This window comes from Scyliorhinus canicula, chromosome 3, assembly GCF_902713615.1.
Source record: "Scyliorhinus canicula chromosome 3, sScyCan1.1, whole genome shotgun sequence".
NCBI classification, from domain to species: domain Eukaryota; kingdom Metazoa; phylum Chordata; class Chondrichthyes; order Carcharhiniformes; family Scyliorhinidae; genus Scyliorhinus; species Scyliorhinus canicula.
In genome coordinates, this window is record NC_052148.1 from 193732893 (window position 1) to 193757862 (window position 24970).

The 24970-nt window shown below is 47.7% G+C and overlaps 1 protein-coding gene across 2 annotated transcripts in view; it reads right to left on the reverse strand.

The window, feature by feature from the left end:
• The window catches only part of slc10a7 (solute carrier family 10 member 7), a 345830-nt gene that overhangs the window by 48512 nt on the left and 272348 nt on the right, over positions 1 to 24970 (reverse strand). For both annotated transcript variants that reach the window (XM_038791942.1, XM_038791943.1), the window contains 3 exons: positions 24589 to 24754; positions 22268 to 22319; positions 20622 to 20695 (listed from right to left, as the gene is read on the reverse strand). In XM_038791942.1, the coding sequence (XP_038647870.1) occupies positions 20622 to 20695; positions 22268 to 22319; positions 24589 to 24754 (292 nt within the window). The remainder of the gene's footprint in view (positions 1 to 20621; positions 20696 to 22267; positions 22320 to 24588; positions 24755 to 24970) is intronic.

Consider the following 24970-nt stretch of genomic DNA (forward strand, 5'->3'; position numbering starts at 1 on the left):
CCTGCAAAGAAAGAGCCCAAAAAGAACAAAACTACCGTGCATTGACCTGGTATTGAACAGAACAAACACACACCCAGCCCCATTAACCCTCCAAATACCTCATAACATCTGGCAACTTGTGCCAGAATTAGGAGAGCATTCTCATAATCAAGGAACAGCCTAGCATTATCAAACTCACAGAATGTTACCTTTCATCCAACATCCTAGACCCCTCCATCACCATAGATATATCGGTCTCACTGGCAAGACAGACCCATCAGAGGTGGCAGCATAGTTGGGATGGAATGGCCCTGGGAGTCCTCAACATTCTGGACTCAAGACATCAGATCAAACAAGGAAAGGAAACCGCCTTCTGGTTACCACCAACCACTCCGCATAATCCATTCAGCTGATGAATCAGACCTCCTCCACGTTGAACACCATTTGGAATAACCACTGAGCTCATCAAAGGCACAGAATGTACTATAGATGGGGAACATCAATCTATTACCAAGAATGGCTTGACAGCACAACTACAGACCATTAGAGCTGAAATCCTGGCCTCCACCAAGTGACAGGAAACCAAAATGAGGGAAAAACCTACTAATCCTGTCCTCACTAACCTACCTGTCAAAGATGCCTCAGTTCATAACAGTATTAGTAAGAGTACCCATCATACAATTCTTGTGGAGAAAAAATCCGTCTTCACACCGAGAACACATGCCACCTGTATCACATTAAATAGAATCGAGTCAGAACAGATCAAGCAGCTGAAAGCTGGTTATCCAGGAGGTGATGTGGCCATCAGCAGCAGAATTATAGTCCACCACAGCCTCATGGCCTGACATATTGTGCTCTACCGTTACCATCAAGTCAAGGGACTAACTGACACAATAAGGGACTTTGAGAAACAAAGCTCTATAATCTGGCTACATACACTTGTGAATGGTGAACACTATCTAGTGGAAGGAGCAGGACTCATGAACATCCCAACCCTCGAGTATGACGGTGTCCAGCACATGAATTCAAGATTAAAGATGGAAGTGTTTACATTCTTCTTTCGCCAGAAGTGCCGATTGAATGATCCATCTTGGCCTCCTCCTGAGGTTCCCACACTGGTACCCTCTAAGCTGCATGGGCCTGAAAGTTCCTATGCAGGCCACACATTAAAATAAATCAACTGTGCAGTCAAAAAAAAACCCATAAACATTTCTCCCCACAATCACAGACACCAGTCTTCAGCCAATTAATGATCAATTAGATGATAGAGAATTTCAGTAAATATCTGGATACAGCAAAAGCTATGAACCCTGACAACATTCCGGCTATAGTATGCTGAAAATCTGTGATGTTCTGAAGACCCGTGCTCTAAATCTAGCCATGCTTCTGGTCAAGCTGTTCCAGTGCAGATACAATGCTGGAAAATAGCCAGTAGAGAGAGTGGAAAATTTTCCTGGTATATCCTGCACATGTAATTCAGGACACATCCAATTTGATCAACTACCACCCATCAGATTGCTTTCAATCATCAGGAAAGCAATAGAAGGTGTAGTCGACAGTTTTATCAAGCACCACGTCCTCAGAAACAATCTGTTTTCTGTTACTCAGTGTAGTTCTTCCAGGGCCATTTGGTTCTGGACAGGCTTGGTCCAAGCGTGGATAAATTAGCTGAATTCCAATAGCAAGGTGAGGGTGACTGCCCTTGACATCAAGGCAGCAAAATTGGAGTTAATGTGAATCAGGGCTCAACTCTCCACTGGCTAGTCACGCTTAGCATAAAGGAAAATAAAGATGTGGATAACTGGATGCCAATCATCTCAGTTCCTGGACATCGCTGCAGGAGCTGCTCAGGGTAGAGTCCTCGGCCCAATCATCCTCAACTGCTTCATCAATGACCTCTCCATCATAAGGTCAGAAGTGGAGATGTTTGCTGATGATAATTCACAATTCCTCAGATAATGAGGCACTCTGTACCTGCATATAGCAAGGCCCGAACAACATTCAAGCTTGGTGTATGATCCCCTAATTCTTCAGGACTTCCATCTCCTTACCCAGTTTCCCCCCAGCAGTGCTCCTGAAGACTGCAATCTTCCTCCCAATCCCTCCTCAAAGTATTTCCATGGTCTGATATATTTCTACCGGATACTCAAAAGTACTCCTGAGATCCACAATCTTTTTACCCATGCTCCCACTAGTATTCCAGAAGATTACAATCGTTCTACCCAACCCCCCAACTGTATTCCCAAGGACTGCAATCATTCTACCCAATCCCCCAACAGTATTTCCGAGGACTGCAATCATTCTACCCAATCCCCCAACAGTATTCCCGAGGACTGCAATCAAAGGATTTCTAGGCCATTGTCTCACTGATTGACCAATATTCCAGGTTTAGCTTATCTATGAAATGTAATATTATTCGTATCTCAATGGAGTCACTCCCTATAAACTTCATATTCTGAAGAAAAGATCAAGCTTTCCTCATTCTTCAATCATTTGGCATTATTCTTGCTGCTCTTTACAGAAACTCCATTGTATGAAACTATAAATGTTTACAGCACAGAAGAATGCCATTCAACCCATCTCGTCAGTGCTGACTCTTTACTAGAGCAAGTTAAAACAAATCCTGCTGTTGTGCTTTCTTCTCATATCCCCCTTGCTTCAACTATTTATTCAATATTCTCTGAAAAGATACAATAGCCTGTTTTTACTGCAACCTGTTGCACAGGATTCATTCTGCAACATTAAGAAATGTCTCCCAGCATCTCTCCTCATAGAATCCCTACAGTGCAGAAGGAGGTCATTCAGCCCATCGAGTCTGCTCCGACCCTCTGAAAGATAATCATACCTAGGCCCAATCCCCATAACCCTGTAACCCCTGTTATGACACCCTGGGCGAGTGCACGGTCAATTCCAAAGGCCCCACAGGCCCTGGAGTCCCAACACAAGTGAATTAATCAATCATTTGTATACAGTTTCTGAGATCTTTGGCCCTTGACTGCTCCAATGAAATACAGGCACCAGATTTGTAAGCGAAACACAACTGTTTATTTATAACAAAAATAGAGATGCGACATGCAATTCTTATAATAGAATAATGGCCAGCTAGTCTACTAACATCGCACCATTTACCGTCCTATCCTCTACTCAAACACACACAAGAGAGTCACACACAGAGGGGGGTACAAACACTAGGAATTACAATATGAAATGGAACATGAGTGTCCTTGCTTTGGATGTTGAAGTCGTTGCAGCAGTAGGCTGTCCTTCCAGGACGCGGAATGATTGAAACCAGTGGTTGGACTGCTAACGAAGATCTTCTGACAGTAACATTCAGTCAGAACTTCCAGGCTGTAGGATTCCCTCTAGGGAGTCACTTTAACATTTATTAAACTGGGGCTTCACTCAAAAGAACAACCTCAGGCCTGTGCAATTCTTATTTGTGTTCAAATCCACCAGAATGTCTAACAGCCTTTCTGACATAATAGCAGAGTTCCCCACACGAGATTTCAAAAAGGGATTTTAAACAACTGACCCTGACTGCAGCTGGTGCTGGACTGGATTTACTTTGCAGCTCTAACTGGCTTTAGTTAATCCTGCTGGAGTGCCCTGATTTTTTAAATTAAAGGTGAAGTGCATCTTAAAGGCATAGGCAATTTTTTGGCCATGTACAAAAATGGAAATAGCAGGATAACAGAAATTAAAAGGATAAAACAAGGGACAGACAGGGATTAACAGGCGGATCTGCACACCCCACCTAACCTAACGTTTGGAAACTAGGGGGAAATTTAGCAAGGCCAATTCACCTACCTTGCACATCTTTGCATTGTGGGAGGAAACCAAAGCAAACCCACGCATACAGGGGAGAATGTGCAAACTCCACACAATCAGCCGGGGTCAGAATGAAACCCAGCTCCCTGGCGCTGTGAGATAGCTGTGCTGCACTGTTTTATGACAATTTTATGTCAGTAAACCTGCGTCATTGATTCTTCAACTGAGGAAATATTTTTGCTCGCTGCACAATTTTAAAATTCTCCACTAAATGTCTTCTTAGTCTACTTTGCACCAGTGGATATAGTCACATTATCTGAAGCACCTCGTCATAACAATAGTTCCTAAAGTCGGACATCATTCTAATAATAATAATAATTGCTTACTGTCACAAATAGGCTTCAATGAAGTTAGTGAAAAGCCCCTAGTTGCCACATTCCGGCGTCTGTTCAGGGAAGCCGGTATGGGAATTGAACCCCCGCTGCTGGCATTGTTCTGCATTGCAAGCCAGCTTTTTAGCCCACTGTGCTAAACCAGCCATTCTACTGAAACAATGCTGTGCACTCTCTCAAGTTGTACAAGTTGTACTGTTATTTTTATAATGGGGGACCCAAAGAAGAACTGCTGTCCTTCTTAAACATTTTGGTTCTTCTCTCTGTTGATGTCTTAAGTGGTATGTTACTGTTATTTCTTCAGGTGGCAAGATTCATGCTGAGAAAGAGGCATGTAATATTTGTACCAAACTGTCTTTAACCAATATGTGGACCCTAGTGGACTCCTGGATGCAAACTAACTTATTGTATTCCACCTCGGACAAGGGTAGCAGATGTATGGGAACCACCCCATGCTGGTTCCCCTCCAAGCTACATACCTTGGAACTATATCACCCTTTTTCACTGGCGCTGGGCACAAATCCTGGAACTCCCTTCCTAGCAGCATTGTGAGTGTACCTACATCTCATGGATTGCAGCGGTTCAGGAAGGTGACTCACTACCACCTTCTCTTTTAAAAAAAATTTTTTAATTGAGATTTTCAAAAACATATCAAAAACAGAAAATAACAACAAGAAAACAGTATTAACAACAGCAAAAAGAAAAACACACTAACCCCCAAAATCGACCCCCCCCCAGTAACTACAAAAAGAAGAAATAGATAAACACCTGGCATATTCAATAAACACATTTCTCCCTTCCCCCGAAACAAACCCCCCCCCCCCCCCCGGGTTGCTGCTGCTGCCGGCCTATTTTCCTACCGTTCTGCCAGAAAGTCCAGGAAAGGCTGCCACCGCCTAAAGAACCCCTGTACTGATCCCCTCAGGGCAAATTTCACCTTCTCCAATTTGATGAACCCCGCCATATCATTGATCCAGGACTCCACGCTTGGGGGCCTCGCATCCTTCCATTGAAGCAAGATCCTCCGCCGGGCTACTAGGGACTAGGGACGCAAAGGCCAGAACACCGGCCTCTTTCGCCTCCTGCACTCCCGGCTCCACTGCAACACCAAAAATTGCGAGTCCCCAGCCTGGTTTGACCCTGGATCCTACCACTCTCGACACCGTCCTTGCTACCCCCTTCCAAAACTCCCCCAGTGCTGGGCGTGCCCGGTACATATGGGTGTGGTTCGCTGGGCTCCCCGAGCACCTAGCACACCTGTCTTCGCCCCCGAAAAACCTACTCATCCTCGTCCCAGTCATGTGGGCCCTGTGCAGCACCTTGAACTGTATGAGGCTAAGCCTCGCACAGGAAGAGGAGGAATTCACTCTTTCCAGGGCATCCGCCCATGTCCCCTCTTCAATCTCCTCACCCAGCTCCTCCTCCCATTTACCCTTCAGCTCCACCAACGAGGCCTCATCCCCCTCCTGCATGACGTGGTACACGTCCAAAATCCTCCTCCCTCCAACCCACACCCCCGAGAGTACCCTGTCCCGTCCCCCACGTGGAGGCAGCAGAGGGAACCCCTCCACCTGCCGCCTGGCAAACGCCCTAACCTGCATGCACCTAAACATGTTCCCCGGGGGGAGCCCAAACTTCCCCACTAACTCACCCAGGCTCGCAAACCTCCCATCCACAAACAGGTCCCTCAACCTCCTAATACCTACCCTGTGCCAGCCCAGAAACCCGCCATCGATGCTCCCTGAAACAAACCGGTGGTTCCCCCGTATCGGGGACTCCATCGAGCCCCCCCCACCTCCCCCCAGTGCCGTCTCCATTGCCCCCAAACTTTGAGGGTACCCGTCACCACCGGGCTCATGGTATACCTCGTTGGAGGGAGCGGAAACGGCGCCGTTACCAGCGCCTCCAGGCTTGTGTCCACGCAGGACGCCATCTCCATCCCCTTCCATGCTGCCCCTGCTCGGTCCATTACCCACTTACGCACCATCGCTGCGTTGGCAGCCCAATAGCACCCACAGAGGTTGGGCAATGCCAGCCACCCCCTATCCTGTCCCGCTCCAAAAACACCCTTCTCACCCTCGGAGTCCCATGCGCCCATACAAATCCCGTAATACTCCTGTTGACCCTCCTAAAAAAGGCCTTCGGGATAAGGATGGGGAGGCACTGGAACAGGAACAAAAACCTTGGGAGCACCGTCATCTTGACGGACTGCACCCTGCCCGCCAGCGACAGCGGCAACATGTCCCATCATTTGATCCTCCTCCGTTTGCTCCACCAGCCTAATGAGGTTAAGCTTGTGCAGGGCCCCCCAGCTCCTAAGCCACCTGGACTCCCAGGTACCGAAAGCTCCTCCCCGCCCTTTTCAGTGGGAGCCTACCAATCCCCTCCTCTTGATCCCCCGGGTGCACGAAGAACAGCTCACTCTTACCCAGGTCGAGCTTGTACCCAGAAAATCCCCCAAATTCCCAAAGGATCTGCATTACCTCCGGCATTCCCTCCACTGGATCCACCACATAAAGCAACAAGTCATCTGCGTATAATGATACTCGGTGCTCCTCCCCACCCTGCACCAGACCCCTCCAATTCCTCGACTCCTTCAACGCCATGGCCAGGGGCTCAATTGCCAACGCAAAGAGCAAAGGGGACACCCCTGCCTCGTCCCCCGGTACAACCGAAAGTACTTCGATCTCCTCCTATTCGTGGCTACGCTCGCCATCAGGGCCTCATATAACAGCCTCACCCAACTGACAAACCCCTCTCCGAACCCAAAACTTTCCAGCAACTCCCACAAGTACCCCCACTCAACCCTATCAAAGGCCTTCTCTGCGTCTAATGCTACCACTATCTCCGCCTCCCCTTCTACCGCCGGCATCATTATAACATTCAGAAGCCTACGTATATTGGTGTTCAGCTGCCTTCCCTTCACAAACCATGTCTGGTCCTCATGAATGACCCCCGGCACACAGTCCTCTATCCTTGTGGCCAAGATCTTCGCCAACAGCTTGGCATCCACATTTAACAACGAGATCGGCCTAGACGATCCACACTGTAGGAGGTCCTTGTCCCGTTTAAGGAGCAAGGAAATCAGCGCCCGTGACATAGTCGGGGCAAAGCGCCCCCCCTCCCTTGCCACGTTAAAGGTCCTAACCAACAGGGGGGCCCAACAGGTCTGCATACATTTTGTAAAATTCGACTGGAAACCCATCTGGCCCCGGTGCCTTCCCCAACTGCATGCTGCCTATCTCTTTGACCAGCTCCTCCAGCTCAATCAGCGCCCCCAGCCCCTCCACCTGTCCCTCCTCCACCGTCGGAAATCTCAGCCTATCCAAAAAGCGCCCCATTACCCCCCTTCCACCGGGGGCTCGAACCGGTACAATTCCCCATAAAAGTCCCTGAAGACCCCATTAATGTCCACCCCTCTTCGCACCACATTGCCTCCCCTATCCGTCACTCCACCAATCTCCCTGGCCGCGTCTCGCTTACGTAGCTGATGCGCCAGCATCCTACTCGCCTTCTCCCCATATTCGTACACCGCTTCCTGTGCCTTCCTCCACTGAGCTTCCGCCTTTCCGGTGGTCAACAAGTCGAACTTGGCCTGAAAGTTACGTCGCTCCCCCAACAGTCCCTCCTCCGGAGCCTCCGCGTATCTCCTGTCCACCCTCACTATCTCCCCCACCAACCTCTCCCTCTCTATTTGCTCTCCACTCTTTCTATGGGCTCGGATGGAAATCAACTCCCCTCTAACCACCGCCTTCAATGCCTCCCAAACCGTCCTCACCCGGACCTCCCCATTATCATTGGTGTCTAAGTACTTATTGATACACCCCTGAACCCACCCGCCCACCTTCTCATCCGCCAGCAGTCCCACCTCCAGGCGCCAGAGTGGGCGCTGGTCCCTCTCCTCCCCCAGCTCAAGGTCTACCCAGTGCGGGGCATGGTCCGAAATGACTATGGCCGAATACTTGGCATCCTTCATCCTCGAAATCAGCCCCCTGCTCAGGAGAAAAAAAATCGATCCGGGAATAGGAATTATGCAGTGGGAAAAAAATGAATACTCCCTGGCCCTCGCGACCCTCCAAGGATCCACCCCCCATCTGGTACATAAACCCCCTCAACAGTTTAGCTGCCGCGGGCCTCCTGCCCGTCCTGGACATGGATCGATCTAATGGGGGATCCAGCACTGTGTTAAAGTCCCCCCCCCAGTATCAGGCCCCCGTCTCTAGATCCAGAATGCGGCCCAGCATGCGCCGCATAAAACCCGCATCGTCCCAATTTGGGGCATAGAGATTCACCAGCACCTCCCACTCCCCTTGCAACTTGCCGCACCTTCACCATCACATACCTCCCTCCACTGTCAGCCACCACCTTTGACGCCTCAAACGACACCCTTTTTCCCACCAGAATCGCCACCCCCCCGATTTTTTGCCCTGAATGAAACACCGGGCCTACCCAGCCCTTCCTCAGTCTAACCTGGTCCGCCACCTTCAGGTGCGTCTCATGGAGCATAGCAACGTCCGCCTTCAACCCCTTCAGGTGCGTAAACACCCGGGCCCGTTTGACCGGCCCATTCAGCCCCCTCACATTCCAAGTTATCAGCCGGATCAGAGGGCTCCCTGCCGACTAACCATAACCCGTCCCCTGACCCCGCTCGGCCCGTTCCCCACGGCGGCAAACCCCCACCCCAGCCCCCCCCTGCATACTCCAGCTCCTTCCTGGCCATTTCAGCAGCAACCCGGTACCCCCCCCCCCCAAGGCTAGGACCCCTCCCAGCCGTGTTACTCCCTCCGTAGCACTTCCGTGAGCCAGCTAACTTCTGCTGACCTCGGCAGCACCCCACCCGCCCAAGAACCAACACACAACCAGTTTAAAACAGCATAAAACAGAGACCCTTCCCACCAAAAGTTAACACAGTTATTTACAAACCCCCGACCCTCAGTCAGAGTCCAACTTCTCGGCCTGCACAAAGGCCCACGCCTCCTCCGGGGACTCAAAATAAAAGTGCCGGGCCTTGAAAGTGACCCACAGACGCGCCGGCTGTAACATGCCAAACTTCACACTCTTTCTGTGGAGCACCGCCTTCGTCCGGTTGTACCCGGCCCTCCGCTTAGCCACTTCCGCACTCCAGTCCTGGTAGATCCGCACTATCGTGTTCTCCCACTTGCTGCTCCCCTCCTTCTTGGCCCACCTAAGCACGCGATGCCCAGCGAACCGGTGGAACCGCACCAGCACCGCCCATGGCGGCTCAATCGGCTTGGGCCTCCTGGCCAGTATTCTGTGGGCTCCCTCCAGCTCCAGGGGCCCCTGGAAGGACCCAGCTCTCATCAGCGAGTTCAACAAAACGACCACATAGGCCCCCAGGTCTAGCCCCTCCGTGAGGCCCAGGATCCGCAAATTTTTCTGTCTCAACCGGTTCTCCATCTCCTCGAACCGCTCCTGCCACTTCTTATGGAGCGCCTCGTGCAGCTCCACCTTTACTGCGAGAGCCACTGCCTCATCCTCTCTTTCAGAGGCTTGTTGTCGGAGCTCCCAGATCTCCACCCCCTGGGCTGCCTGCGTCGCCAGCAGCTTGTCCGCATTCGCCTTCAGCGAGTCTAGCAGCTCCACTTTTAGCTCTGAAAACATCGCTGGAGAGTCTCCTGCTGCACCTGCGCCCACTGCCTCCATTCCTCGAGGCCTCCGCCGGCCGCCATCTTGATTCTCTTCCCCGGCTTTTTCTTAGGCGCTGCCACCGCTATTTTGCTGGCCCCACTCCTGGTCAAGACCATAGACCACTGGGGATCCGCTGCAGACACCTTCCCACGTCGGGAACCGTCGAGCAAGTACTGCTGGGGGCCCTTAAAAGAGCCCAAAAGTCCGTTCCTGGCAGGAGCTGCCGAACGTGCGGCTTAGCTCCGCGTAGCCGCAACCGGAAGTCCCACTACCACCTTCTCAAGGGTAATTAGGTGTGAGCAATAAATGGTGACCTTGGGAGTGATGCTCATATTCCATTAAATTATTTTTAATAGTGCAAGCTGCTTTTTTATCAGTATTGGATCAGTTTTTTATTCATCTTGCATGGCTGTCAGGCAACCTTCTTTGCAAACAAAACAGTGAATCAGAGACGCATGCCACAAAAAGATGTTTTTCAATTCTTAATTTCCATCTGATCACTGCCGTCGTATTAAACAATATCATCCATTCCAAAGCAATATTCGTTGGCAGACGAATGTCAATTATTCATATTGAAATGAAGCAATAAAGCCCAAAGATGTACAATAAATACTACAGACACTGAGTAAAGGCTGAATGAGCAGGCTGCCTCTCGGTTTGCTTCCTGGCAGATTGAGGTGGACAGTGGACCAAAACAGCAGCTGGATGTCAGTGTGTTTCTGAACCAAAAGCCTCAAAAGAGGGCAGAATGAACTGGCTGCAAGAAAAGGCTGAGGGAACTGGTAGCCCCCATTGTACCTCAAGCAAGTAGTTGCCAGGAGCTGCTCTTGCAATGGCAGCCTCTGCTCGTAGATGAGCTCAGCTTACACCATTAAATGGTCAGATTGCATCTTATTTTCCTGCTGCACTGACCTCCTACTATGCAGTCGCCTCCTCTGAGAAGGTTAGGACACAGCATGATGCTCAGGTGGTGCTATCAAAAATTGCACTGTTTTTGGAAACTTCCATTAACAAGTTTACCTGGCTTCCTACCGCTGCTGGGGTTGTGCTGGCGTCACCTAACAGAAGCCACTTCCGGGAAAACCAGGAGGAGGCACAAACACATTGGGGAACTTGTAAAACGCATTTTACTCTGGTTTTGCTGGCTCCCCTGCCTCCAAGGGCCTGGTAAAACTATCCGCTGAATGTCTGAAAGATGTGACAATCAATGTTCAATCTGTTGTTGCATGTTTATATGTTGCAGATCCAGCAAGATGGAGATCAGGTTATTAGCATATAAAGCTACATACAATTATAATGGTGAACTGGATTATACCATTGTAATACCCCCATGAGACCCATGGGGACACCCCGATTGATCGTCCCATGGGGCTCGTGGAATATGACCTCACCCGCTGAGGGGCAGAGGTCTAACCGCGGGGCTTGTTAAAACCCACTGATAAAAGCAGGCCAGGAAGGAAACCGGCATCTTCAGATGGTCTCAGCTTGGACTGGATGTACTCCCTGCCACTTTGCAGCTATGCTTTGGCTTTGTTGAATCTGCGGTAAGCAGAACACAGTGATGATAGTAGAAATTAACGAACAAGGTTTATTACAATAAAATTCCAAACCTCCTCCATTCCCCTAAGGGCATGCGATTTTATACAAGCTGGGGCATTCCCTAGGAAGTCTCGCTCCCTTAAAAGGAAGTTCATATTCCGGGGAGGTCATGGGAAGCCGTATCATTCTGATTCTCCATTGGTGTGATAACACTTCTCCATGCCCTAAGTCTGAAGCAACGTCCACGTTCATTTGTGAGTGCACTGGGCCGGTGGACGGCCTTCAGGCGCAGACCCTGTGGCGCAGGAGTTGTATATTGGACTGGGGAATGGCGTTTGCCTGATAAGCACCTGGGCAGCGGTGGCATTGATGGTGCGGCCATGAGAGCTGGCGGGTGTCTCCGGGGGTGGCACAAAGCCCATCTCGGTTTCCGAGTTGGAGTTAGGCGGTTCTTCGTCCGGTATCTCACGTCCTCAAAAATGACCTCTGGATCCTTGACAACTGGTGGAGCCGGGGGCAGCTGTGGCAACAGGGGCGGCAGGGGCAGCGGTGAAGACAGCAGAGCTGGGACGTCCAAATCAATGGCCTGTACGGTTGGAGTATCTGGCACGCAGCCTCAGAAGTGGTCCACATGGCAATTATACTTGCAGCCCTGCGTCCATATTTGGTAGGAAACCGGACCCGTTCTCGCCAATTTGGCAGCTGGAATCCAAGTGACCGTCAACGAACTTCTGGATGCTTACCGCTTCACCTGGGGTGAACTCGCACTGTGGCTTTTGGCGACCTGCGTCTGCCTCGTTTCAGTCCTGTGCGTGGTGGAGTTTCCTGCCAATATCCGGAAAGACGACGACCCATTAACATCTCAGCTGTTGCGTTACCTGTCGTGGCATGGGGTCAGAGCAGAATAATAACCTGGCTAAGTGGGTCTCCGAGGAACCCGATGTCTGCTTTTTCATTCCGAGTTTAAAAGTTTACACGTCCATTTGGCCAACCTATTCAAAGCCGGGTGGTATCAGGTGGTCCTCAAGTGATGGATCATGTTGGCAGACACGAATGCTGCAAATTCCGAACTCATAAATGCCGCATCATGGTCTGATGCTAGCACCTCGGGTATGCCGTGTGTGCTGAAAATGTGCTGGAGGGGGGCTTCTGGTAGCGGCTATGAAGGAGTAAGTCACACATTTGGTGGCTCCCGCTCTGCTCGGATTTTTGGACCTTTCCTCCCGATTTTTTAATGGACTGGAATTGTAAAACGGATGTTAGTGGCAATTCTCTACTGAATTCCCACTTCGGTGCATGGAGAAAAGGATGAGGTGTTCGTAATGGCAGAAACAAAAAGATAGAGAAGACTTGGGGTGTAGTTGCAACAGGAGACAGCATGGTGGAGGGTTGGACCTCTAGCTTGTCGAGCCAGCAGTCTATGGAGCAGCTGATGCGAGTCATTCAGGAAGGCTTTGCTACGCAGAAACGGGACCTTGGGCCCAATAAAAGAGTTGATTGATCGGCTGGAGCTCAGATTGGACACCCAGGATCAGGCGATCCAGAAGGCAGAGAAGGCTCTGTCTGAGCAGGAGGATCATCAGACTGCGATGGAGTTGGAGATGCTGAGGGACCAGCAGAAGAAGCTTCTGGAGAAGGTGGAGGACCTAGAGAATAGGTCCCGCCGGCAGAACCTAAGAATTGTCAGGCTCCCAGAGGGGTCCGAAGGAACTGACGCTGGGGCATTCATCGCAGACATGTTTCAGAAGCTGCTGGGGGATGGAGCATTCGCCCGGCCCTTGGAGGTGGATAGGGCTCACAGAGCACTCGCGAGGAAGCAGCGAATGGGAGACTCCCCCGACGGTAATGGTGGTGAGATTCCACAGTTTCTCGGATAAGGAGCGTATTCTACAATGGGCCAAGCAGACACAGAGCTGTAAGTGGGACAATAGCATCCTGCGGGTTTACCAAGTGTGGAGGAGGCCAGGAGGAGAGCAGGCTTCAATCAGATCAGGGCGATCCTTTTCAAGAAAAAGGTGAAGTTTGGACTATTATACCCAGCCCGTCTCTGGGTCACGCATGAGGATCCGCACTTTTACTTCGAGTCGCCTGAGGACGCGTTGGACTTTGGGAAAAAGAAAGGGCTGGTGGTGGACTGAGAACTTTTGAACTTGGCTGCAACGTTCATGTTTTTGTTTTTACTTTTTGTTTTGCTGTATTTGTAAAAAGTTTCTCGTTTTGCATTTAATGGAAGATGTTTGTGATGCTGTTTGCATTGATTTGGAACCAGCAGTAGAGCTGAGTGAGTTAAGGTTTTCATTTGCACTATTGGGGTATGGAGGTATGCTTGTTTTGATCTTGGTATTTTCGTGTTGGGCAATTGTGTGGGGATTGTTTGATGTTGGAGTTTGTATGAGTTCGGGGGGGGGAACAATAGGTGGGAGACTATCTGGCACCGGGGATGGGGGCCACCAAGAGTTAGCTCTTGGAAGCGCAGTGGGGGGGGGGGGGGTGTGCATATGTTTGGCTTAGGGAAGGGGTTGGGTTATAGGGTGTTGTTGCTGGGGGGAGGGGCGGTGAATGTTCTGCTGACGAGGGAGGGACTTGGGCTTAGGGACAGAGAGCAGGTCGGGGGCTGCCTGGGGATGGGCTGGTGGAGGTGCAGAACACGGGCTGGAGGCGGGCCTAAAAAAGGGGATGGCTGATCGGTGGAGGGGGGTGGTGGCAATGAGCCCCTAACTAGGCCGATCACCTGGAATGTTCGAGGGTTAAATGGGCCGGTCAAAAGGGCACATGTGTTCGCACATTCTTGGGAATTGAAGGCGGATGTGGTAATGTTGCAGGAGACGCATCTTGGAGTAATGGACCAGGTTAGACTGAGGAAAGGCTGGGTCAGCCAGGTGCTTCACTCAGGACCAGATTCAAAGACTAGAGGGGTCGCGATCCTGATCAATAAGCGGGTGGTGTTTGAGGTGGGTAGAATAATCTCGGACGTGGGAGGTCGGTATATTATGGTCAGTAGGAAGCTAGAGGGGGTGCAGGTGGTATGAGTTAATGTATGCGCCAAATTGGAACGATGTGGAGTTTATTAGGAGGATCCTGGGAAAGATACCGGACCTGGACTCGCACAGGTTGGTCATGGGAGGGGACTTCAATACAGTTATGGACCCTGGCTTAGACCGGTCAAGCTCGAAAACGGGCAGGGTGCCAGCAATGGCAAAGGAACTAAGAGGGTTCAAGGAGCTGATTGGGGGGGGGGTTTGGATCCATGGAGATTTGGGCAGCTGAGGGTGAAGGAGTTCTCCTTCTACTCACACATGTAAAAAGTATACTCCCGGATTGATTTCTTTATTTTGAGCAGGGCCTTGCTGGCTGGGGTGGTGGACACGGGGTATTCGGCGAGTAAAATCTCAGACCATGCACCGCACTGGGTGGACCTGCAGGTTAGCAAAGACGTTAACCAGCGCCCGCACTGGAGGTTGGATGTGGGACTTTTGGCGGATGAAGGGGAGTGCGAGCAATTGAGGAAATCTATTCAGAGCTACCTGCAGGTCAATGACACCAGGGATATTTCATCAGTGGTAGTTTGGGAAGCACTGAAGGCGGTGGTAAGGGGGGCAGCTAGGGAGATGGGGAAAGTAAAGGATGGTGAGGGGAACATCGCTGGTGATTCAGCAGGGGTGAATAAGGCGTTTAGGAATTTCTACAGCAGGCTGTACAGGTCGGAACCCCCTACGGGGCCGAGGCACTTCTTGGAGGGGCTGAATTTCCCAACAGTATACGGGGAGCGGGTAGATGGGCTGCCAAATTTTAGCAACTATTACTGGGCGGCTAATATAGCCATGATCAGGAAGTGGGTGTCGGCATGGGTGCTTATGGAGGCGGCGTCTTGTAAAGGCACCGGTCTGGGGGTGTTGGTAACTGCGCCTCTGCCGCTCCCGCCGGCACGGTACTCCACCAGCCCCTTAGTGGTGGCAGCCCTGAGAGTTTGGGGCAGTGGAGGCGGCATGTGGGAGTGGTGGGAGCATCGGTCTGAGCCCCAATGTGATAATCACCAGTTTGCCCCGGGGAGTATGGATGGGGGGGGGGGGTTCCGGTTATGGTTGAGCGGGGATTGAGAGGATGGGGGATATGTTCATAGAGGGGAGCTTTCCGAGTATGAGGGCGTTGGAGGAAAAGTTTGGGTTCGCGAGGGGAAACAAATTCAGGTATCTGCAGGTGCGAGACTTCCTTTGTAAACAGATGTCAACCTTCCCGCTCCTACCACTGAGGGGGATTCAGGACAGGGTAATTTCCAGAGGGTGGGTAAGGGAGGGGAGTGTCTCGGGCATCTATAAGGAGCTTATGGGGTCGGAGGAGACACAGACCAAGGAGCTGAAGTGCACTGTTAGGATGGACGAATGGACAGAGAGACCAACAGCCTATACATCAAGGACTTTGGTCGAATAGGGCGTAGACACACTCAGATCAAGAAGGGCTAGCTGTCACCTTCGAGGTCAAGAAGTTCCACCAATACGGAATTCCGCCGACAGAGATGGTCCAGCGGGTCGTCCCCGTGGAGCTCATAGGGGTTATTACATCCCTTCCTCCGAAGGCAGGAAGCCCCTCTGTCGTAGAGGATGGAAGAGGCCTCCTTCGCTTCGCCTGCCGATGTGTTTCAAGCGGTTGCGGGGCTGGGTCGGGGGCATATAGAATAGAATCCCTACAGTGTAGAAGGAGGTCATTTGCCCCATCAGGTCTGATACAGCGTTGGACACTACTATTGGCAACGTATGAGTATGTGATCGAATATCGCCCGAGCACCTAAATTGCACAGGCGGATGCTTTGAGCCGACTGCCACTGCTCATCATGTGTTGAACGGGATAAAACATATTCGGACCACCCCATACTACCCCTCTTCAAATGGCTGGACAGGGCGGTCAGAGGGGCATGAAGAAGCAGACCATGGTATCCATGGAGACAATGTTGGCATGGTTTCTATTCAGTTATTGTACCACGCCACACATAACGACTGGAGTGGTGCTGGCAGAACTACTGATGGGTCAATCGCGGAGGGCCAGGTTTACCTTGATGTTCCCTGTTATTGGGCAGAAAATGGAGATGAGACAGAGCTCCAGAAACAATACCACAGCAGAACAGAGACTTTTGACCAGGGACACAGTATTTGATCGGAACTTCAGAGATAGGCCCTGGTGGATACTAGGGACTATAGTGGAAAGGACTGGATCGGTGAAAACCCAAGAACGACGGACCAGCTTAAAAGCAGAGAGCCCATACCAGGACCGGCCTCTCTGGATGAGCCAGCCCTCCATCCCTCCTGCCCATCACCCAAGAGTCAAGGGGGGAAACCCCCCTAAGGCCAGGGCACAGATGTGCAAGGTGGAAGACTCAGGGTTAGACATGGAGATACAAGCGTCCATAGTCTCGGGCGACAGTTTGACCAGAGAGTGATCGCCGATGGCAGCCCCAGACAATCGGCGCGGAAGCGATGTTCCACAAAGCGTTACATGTTATGCATTACAACACATCCAAAGATGTGCAGGTTAGATGGATTGGCTATGGTCAATTGCCCTTTAGTGGCCAAAAGGTTAGGTGGGGTTACAAGGGGCATGACCCTAGGTGGGGTGCCCTTTCAGAGGGCCTGTGCAGACCTGATGGGGCAAATAACCTCCTTCTACACTGTAGGGATTCTATTCTATATGCCCCCGACCCAGCCCCGCAACCGCTTGAAACACATCGGCAGGCGAAGCGAAGGAGACCTCTTCCATCCTCTACAACAGAGGGGCTTCCTGCCTTCGGAGGAAGGGATGTAATAACCCCCATGAGCTCCACGGGGACGACCCGATTGATCTCTCCTGGGGTCCATGGAATAAGAATTCCCCCGCTGAGGGGCGGAGGTCTAACAGCGGGGCTCGTTAACATCCATTGATGAAAGCCGGCTAGGAAGGGAACCGAGATCTTCGGATGGTCCTGGTTGGGACCATATGTATTTTCCGCTGTTTTGCTTTAGATAGTTGAATAAACCTTTCTGTTTGAAACCTTTTCGGGACTCCTGTGATTGTAATAACCAGTAAATTGTTTCTATTTATAGAACTTGCACTTCATGTTTTCTTCTTTGAATCATTACACAGAATCATAGAGAACTTAGCACAGATGGCCATCTAGCCTGTGCCCTACTTCAACTCTGGGGCATTTACTCTTGTGTAATTACTCTGTCGTTTTCTTCTACCCTGTAAAATGAAAGTTTTCTTCTTAAATTGAGCATTGATCATTTTGTATCATTGCTAAATTGATGCTCTTTTTAACCTTTCACTGTGTACCATGTCACAACTTTAATAAACATGGAATAGAATTTGTTGGAGTGGGGCACCTCACATGTTCATTAGTTTAGATTTAGAACTGCATATTTAAGTGTTAAAATGTTTTTTCCACAAGATTATTGGAAGCACGATCTGATAATGACTCAGTGAGAGCAAGAATGAAGCTCCTTGATCCATGAGATTAAAGGACTGAAAAATAAAAGGATGGACTGAGAAGGAGAATGAATGGCCTAAGACACACAGAAGTGATGGCCCTTTACACCCTATCATATCTATGACTGGTTCTGCAAAACAGTAATTGGCTAAATGATTGAGTAAATTGCCAGAACCAATTCCGAGCGATTTCTCCACATATATGGTGAAGGATTCCTTCAGTTTTGTGAGGACTATACCAGACCTACGTACTGATAGCAAAGCCTTTCCGTGTGCTCATTTGACATTGTGAACCTATTTACTAATGTGCCACTTAAGGAAGCCTTAGCACCATGGCACTATGTCATGGCACCCTAGGTGCCCCAATATTGTCTGAATCTGTATTAATTGAACGCCCGAACTTAGCAACTTGTTCAGGTGAGTTCAGCTTTAACAACACCATTTGTGGCTAATAGATGCCATGGGATCCCCATAGCACAGCTCTCACTAACGGGTTTATCGTTTTCCATAAGAAACATGTCTTTGATGGAATGCCCCCCAACTTCCTACCCCTTGTATGTTTCAGATATGGAGAGGACACTGTTCCTATATTTGAATCTGCAGCTCCATGTAAAAATTTCCTCACGCACCTTAATGGGCTCCATCTGTGCTCAAATTCACCTTTGAAAAGGAGCAGTCCAATGAGCTCCAATCATTGATATACAAGTTGAGAAATCCAGTAATGTGTTCTCTACTAGTGTCCACCTATCTTCACTGATCAATAAATGTGTTGGGATTCCTATAGCTCCACTTGCAAGAAGATTGCCCCTTATTGGCAATCTCGTGAAAAGGGCTCGAGCCACTTGCTCACTGTGCAAGCTTAATGCCAAAATAAGAAGCATCAAATTATTAGGGGGAATGGCTACCCTGATCAGATTAATTTGTCTCCCTTACCCGGTCAGGCTAACATGTCGCTGACTCTTAACTGCGCCCTAAAATGGCCTAGTAAGCCAGTCAGTTCAAGGACAATTAGGGATGGGCAACAAATGCTGGCCTTGTCAGTGACACACACACATATCCCATGAAAGAATAAAGGTAGAAAATAAAATCTGCAATTGGACAGCACTTACTGAGCAATCCCAGTGTGCTAAAATTGCACAAACACTAATTCAGGATTATCAGTCATCCTCACAATGTGGCTCACTAATGCATTCTAGAAACTATATGTATTCATACACAGGGCCTTGTTCTCTGCAAACAAAAAAAGCATGACCTGACATTGCACCTTTATCAACCAAACAAAAGCTTCGGGGACAATTGTCCCCTGGTGCATTCTGCATGGCAACACGTCGACTCGAGTCGACCTGCCTTTTTGAATTGAAACTAAAGTTTGGAGAATAACTGTTCTCTGTACATTCTCTACGGCTACACTTCAAGCAGACACTTGCCAACCGATCGGCACTCTTTTACTCAAACAGTATAAATGTAATATTCTTATTTGTCCTGATAGCTTCGATGGCATGTCTCTTTTTTCAACAATATTCATAACCATTTACTTTTGGATAACAAACTTTGATTTACTGTCAATAATAATCACATTAGTAAAAAGGTCCGTACACTTAATAATTAGACTTAATTTTCTGTGTTGTGCGAATATACAATTAATGCTCCAATGCAGTAACTTCACGAAAAACACTAGTTTAAGCACCCCATGCTATTCTAACAGCGCAAATGGTTGAGTGGCACAAATAAGCCAGCAGCCAGTGGTAATTTGCAATTCACAACTATATATCGCTGGCCAATTTGCACATTAATAATGGTGTGCATCATTCAGATGCCATCATTTTTTGCAGCGAAATCTGGCCCTATACATGAAAAATAAAATGTATAATTAAGCGAAGCAGTGCAAAATAAAAAAATCCTTGCTTGTTGACATTATACTGATTGTGTAATGATTTGATAAGTTATATCCCAAATGACTCATTCAAAATATTTGTAGTATTTTCACAAGAGGAAAAAGTAAAGTACACTGGGGGTTAAACTTAAGAAATTAACTTTTCTTGTCATCTACAACAGTCGCTAGCCATTGTTTCCCCTTCCTGTCAAGGACAAGAGAAAAGCATAATCTTTAGGCAAGGGAGGACCTGAGGAAGGACCTAGTATGTCAGGTCTCCACGCCTTCTTTTGGCTATCTAAAATTCTGCCAGAAATGCATAATTGAAAGACATTGACTTAGTGGTATTATGCTGTCTAAATTATACTGCTGCCGCCGCAACTGCCCCAATGCAATGCATGTCTATATAAAGTAGATGTACACCAGAACCCCATCCTTGGTGTTTATTAAAGCCTTGGAATTAAAAAGGCTGATTTTGCAAAGGTTAAGTACTTTTCTTTTTCACATTATCAACCGATATAGAAATGCAAAAAATAGTGCAGTTGTCTATCAGCATTGTGCAACGTCTGTGACTCTGGGGTTTGACAGGAGTCAAACATACATTTTCATGGAGATGAATTTCCAGGTCCAAAAGGCCTCCCTAGAATTATCTCAGCTATCATTTTTGGCAGACCAGTTTTAGGAACTGAAATATTCAGTGTGAAACATTAGTCCTTGATATCATCCCACCAATATCAATCAATAATTATGTTGGGGCTTTTCACAGTAACGTCATTGAAGCCTGCTTGTGACAATAAGCGATTATTATTATTGATATTGAAAATGTTGACAAATTTTAAAGTTACCACTTTATTTGCATTATCCTAGCAGGTTCAACAATAATCGCATTGTCTGATCTGGTCATTATAAACAAATTGTTGAAATACTGAAACTGAAAACATCACTTAACAACAGATTATATTGCTTACCAAGAGTCAGTGATTTATGTGTTGAACAGAACATAATGGCAACTGTGTCTGCAGCTGTGAAACCTGATTTTTTCCTGAAAGAAAAAGAGAAGTTGAATATACGTTTATATCTCTGTTACTGGCGGGTCGGGTACAGGCGGTTAAAATGAACGTGTTGCATCGGTTTCTGTTTATTTTACAATGCCTGCCAATTTTCCTGCCAAAGGCTTTTTTCAGAGAGATTGAGGGAAGGATAACTTGGTTCATATGGGGAGGGAAGGTAGCCAGAGTTAGAAAGGTGCTGCTACAGAGGGGAAGGCAGGCAGGGGGTTTGGGTCTCCCGAACCTGATGTATTACTACTGGGTGGCGAATGTGGAGAAGGTGCGGAGCTGGGTCAGAGGGGTTGATTCCCAGTGCGTCAGAATGGAGGAGAGTTTGTGCAGGGGGTCGGGATTGAAAGCACTAGCAACGGCCCTGCTCCCGATAGCCCCGGCAAAGTAGTCAGGGAGTCCGGTAATAATAGCTTCATTGAAAATTTGGAGGCAGTTTCACCAACACTTCGGATTGGGGGCAGGGTCAAGGGAAATGCCGATTCGGGGGAACCACAGATTTGAGCCAGGGAAGTGGGATGGAAATTTTCGGAAATGGGAGAAGGGGGTTAAGACACTAAAAGATTTGTTTCTTAGGGGTCGGTTTGCAGGATTGAAGGATCTGGAAGCGAAGTATGGGCTGGAGCAGGGGGAAATGTTTAGATACATGTAGGTTTGAGATTTTTGCCAGAAAGGAGATACAGAGCTTCCCGGTGAAGCCGGCCTCCACATTCCTGGAGGAGGTGCTGACAACAGGGGGACTGGAGAAGTGGGGAGTGTCTGCAATTTACAGGGCTATTTTGGAAGAGGAGAACGCACCACGGGAAGGGATCAAAGCAAAGTGGAAGGAAGAGTTGGGAGAGGATATGGAGGGGGGGGTTCTGGTGTGAGGTGCTCCGGAGAGTGAATGCCTCCACCTCGTGCACGAGGTTGGGGGCTGATACAGCTGAAGGTGGTATACAGAGCACACCTCATGAGGGCGAGAATGAGCCGATTGTTTGAAGGAGTAGAAAAAGTGTGTGAACGTTGCGGGGGGGTGGGTGGGGTGCTAATCACATTCATGTTTCGGCCCTGTCCAAAGCGAGAGGATTATCCGGATAGGTTGGAGAGCAACCTCTCCATCTTGTGTTGGAGAGGAGGGTGGACCTGTTGGAATTCTTGACTCTTGAGAAGGTTAAGTTTGAACTAAGGGGAAGGATGGAGGGGTTCTACAATTCATGGGCATTATTCATTATGCACATTCAAGAACTGGATAACATCGAACATTAGTTTGGGCGTGTGGGTGGGAGGGGGGCTGTCTGTGTTAATGGCGACTATGGGGTTGGGGTTGGTGGGAGGATGGGACATTGTTATTGATATGGGGATTGACATATTTGTTACTGATTATTGTTGGTCGGTGTAAATTTGGGAGAAAATGTGAAAAAGGAGAATAAAAAGTATTTTAAATAAAATAATATACGTTTATTTAAACAAATTCTTTTCGTTTTTTTAATGTAAATATTGTAATACCCGTATTATATTTTAGAATGCCGATACAGTAAAATATGAGTGTATTCATACAAAATGTAATTACCTACCTTGTAGAAATGATAAAAGTTAAAAACATGAAACTCAGCTGAAGGAAAAGTACTAAAAGAAGAAGAAAAATAATATTTAATAAGCAACAATAATAAACATATTTTCAAAGTGTATGCAGTTTGCAATGCAATTGGGACAGACCCTGAATAACTATGAAGATACATTTATCTTATATGAAGTTTAAATATAATATTTCCTGTATTGTAAGTTAATTGTCAAATTTTTCAAACGTCAAATATAAAGTTTGAAGAAGCACAATGACATTAAAATTTCAAGCTATCTATTGCTACTTGCAATTTTATTACTGCAATTGTGAGTACTGTGTCTGAATATTGAACAGTAATATAATATTCTACTTTATATTTTTTCAATGTCTAGAATATTCAAACGTGACTTAGCAAAATGCAATTTTGAGTGGAAATTTAACCAGTCACATCAAGTAGTTCAAACAAAAAAAACATATTTGGCAATCAATAGGACCCTCAGTTATTTTTCTTAAACTGCAACTTGAGTTTCTAAAATCATTTATAGTCGAAGTTATAGTTAGATAAATGCATAAAATTATTAAACCTGTATGATATTATATGCATGAAGTAATATGCATGAAATATGCATGAAAAATGGGATTTGTAATAGTGGAATTCATTTTCAGACTGGAAGTAACATGACTTCTGTCACTGGAGTTCACAATTTAAATTGATTTAATAAAAAACATAAATCCTGTGTTATAAGACAAAATTTTAAATGACAATCATTGGAAAAGAAATAAACTATTTGAAAAAGAGGGAAGAAACATTTCCTGTTAAATAATAATGCTGACTGTTTTCAGGTTGAATCCCCTGACTATGCTGTTAGCCGGTATCAAAAGGGAGCCTTACAAATGGCCTCAGTGTATCTGGACTGGGGCAGGAAAAACGATCAGCCACTTGCTCCTGACTGTCCAGTATCCCCAGCTGGTAACTGCAGATTACATAGAGAGCATCAGCCCCGATTATTGGTGTTCTGTATCCCAATGGCTGGAATACTTTGCTGTTTTGTTGTAAACTTGAACACAAACAACGTGGACAACACTTTGGCTCACCGGTATGAGTTAATATAAATAATATGAAGTAATGTCAAGCCGTCAACTAGGCTAGCATGAACATATGCCACTTAGTGAGGTAGGGAAGGCTTGCTGACAAATGAGAAACTAGCTCAACATGAATGACCGCTGTCCTATGAGAGGGAAAAACTTAAAAAATCTATCAAATCAAAATAAATCATGCAAAAAAGTGTATTTTCTCTTCCGCTGTTGAAGATTGTTATAGTTTACTTGCTTCTGGTGAGCCCATCTGCTAAGGCTTTCTGAACATTCGAAAGAAACTCATAATTCATGATTCGTAACTTAGAACATAGAACAGTACAGTATAGTACAGGCCCTTCAGCCCACGATGTTGTGCCGAGCACTTATCCTAATCTAAGATCAACCTAACCTACACCCCTTCAATTTACTGCTGTCCATGTGCCTGTCTAAGAGTGGCTTAAATGTCCCTAATGACTCTGACTCCACCACCTCTGCTGGCAGTGCATTCCACACACCCACCACTCTCTGTGTAAAGAACCTACCTCTGACATTTCCCCTATGCCTTCCTCCAGTCACCTTAAAATTATGTCCCCTCGTGGCAGCCATTTCCACCCTAGGGAAAAGTCTCTGGCTGTCCACTCTATCCATGCCTCGCATCACCTTGTACACCTCTATCAAGACACCTCTCTGCCTTCTTCTCTCCAGTGAGAAAAGCCCTAGCTCCCTTAACCTTTCATCATAAGACATGCCCTCCAATCCAGGCAGCATCCTGGTAAATCTCCTCTGCACCCCTCCAAAGCATCCACATCCTTCCTATGATGAGGCGACCAGAACTGGACACAATATTCCAAGTGTGGTCTAACCAGGGTTTTATAAATCTGCAGCAAAACCGTGCGACTCTTAAACTCAATCCCCCTGTTAATGAAAGCCAATACACCAATATGCCTTCTTAACAACCCTATCAACATGGGTGGCAACTTTGAGGGATCTATGTACGTGGACCCCACGATCCCGCTAAGGAAAATAAAGTTAACTCCTTTTACATTTCAGCTGCAGTTTCAAGTGGCATGGCTCGCAGTTGTGCTGTAAGAAAAGAAAAAGAGTACTGAAGATTTTGCACTGGCTAACCACTAGAACAGCCACAGATTTCATATAACCTAGTACGGGATCTAATCCTGGAATAGCTGTCGGTGATGTGCTTGGCAGTAACAAAGAAAGGTTATCATAAAGTGTGAGTAAATCTTATTCATTACTTACTTATAAGAACAATTATTATCAGACTAAAGGTATCTAGGTCAATCTTCGGATTGGAGAAAGTATCACAAAATGTTGAATATATGATCATAAGAAGCACACAACTGCTGATAACTCCAAATGGGGGCTTCTTCCTTTCAAGCCAATCCTTGATGAATCTTCGTAAAATCTGTAGGGAAAAAGAAAATCTTCAGTTTATCTTGTGGAAGGTTATGCAAGTCAAGTTGGGCATCACAAAATAAATATGACAGCACAGTGGCATTTTACGGGAATGGAATAATTCAGTTGGTGTCCCCAGTGGATTTCAAAGCTTTCCAGCTGCATAGCTATTCTTCTGGGGAATTTAACATTTTTAGTGGAACTTCCGTAGGGGAGCTCAAATGAG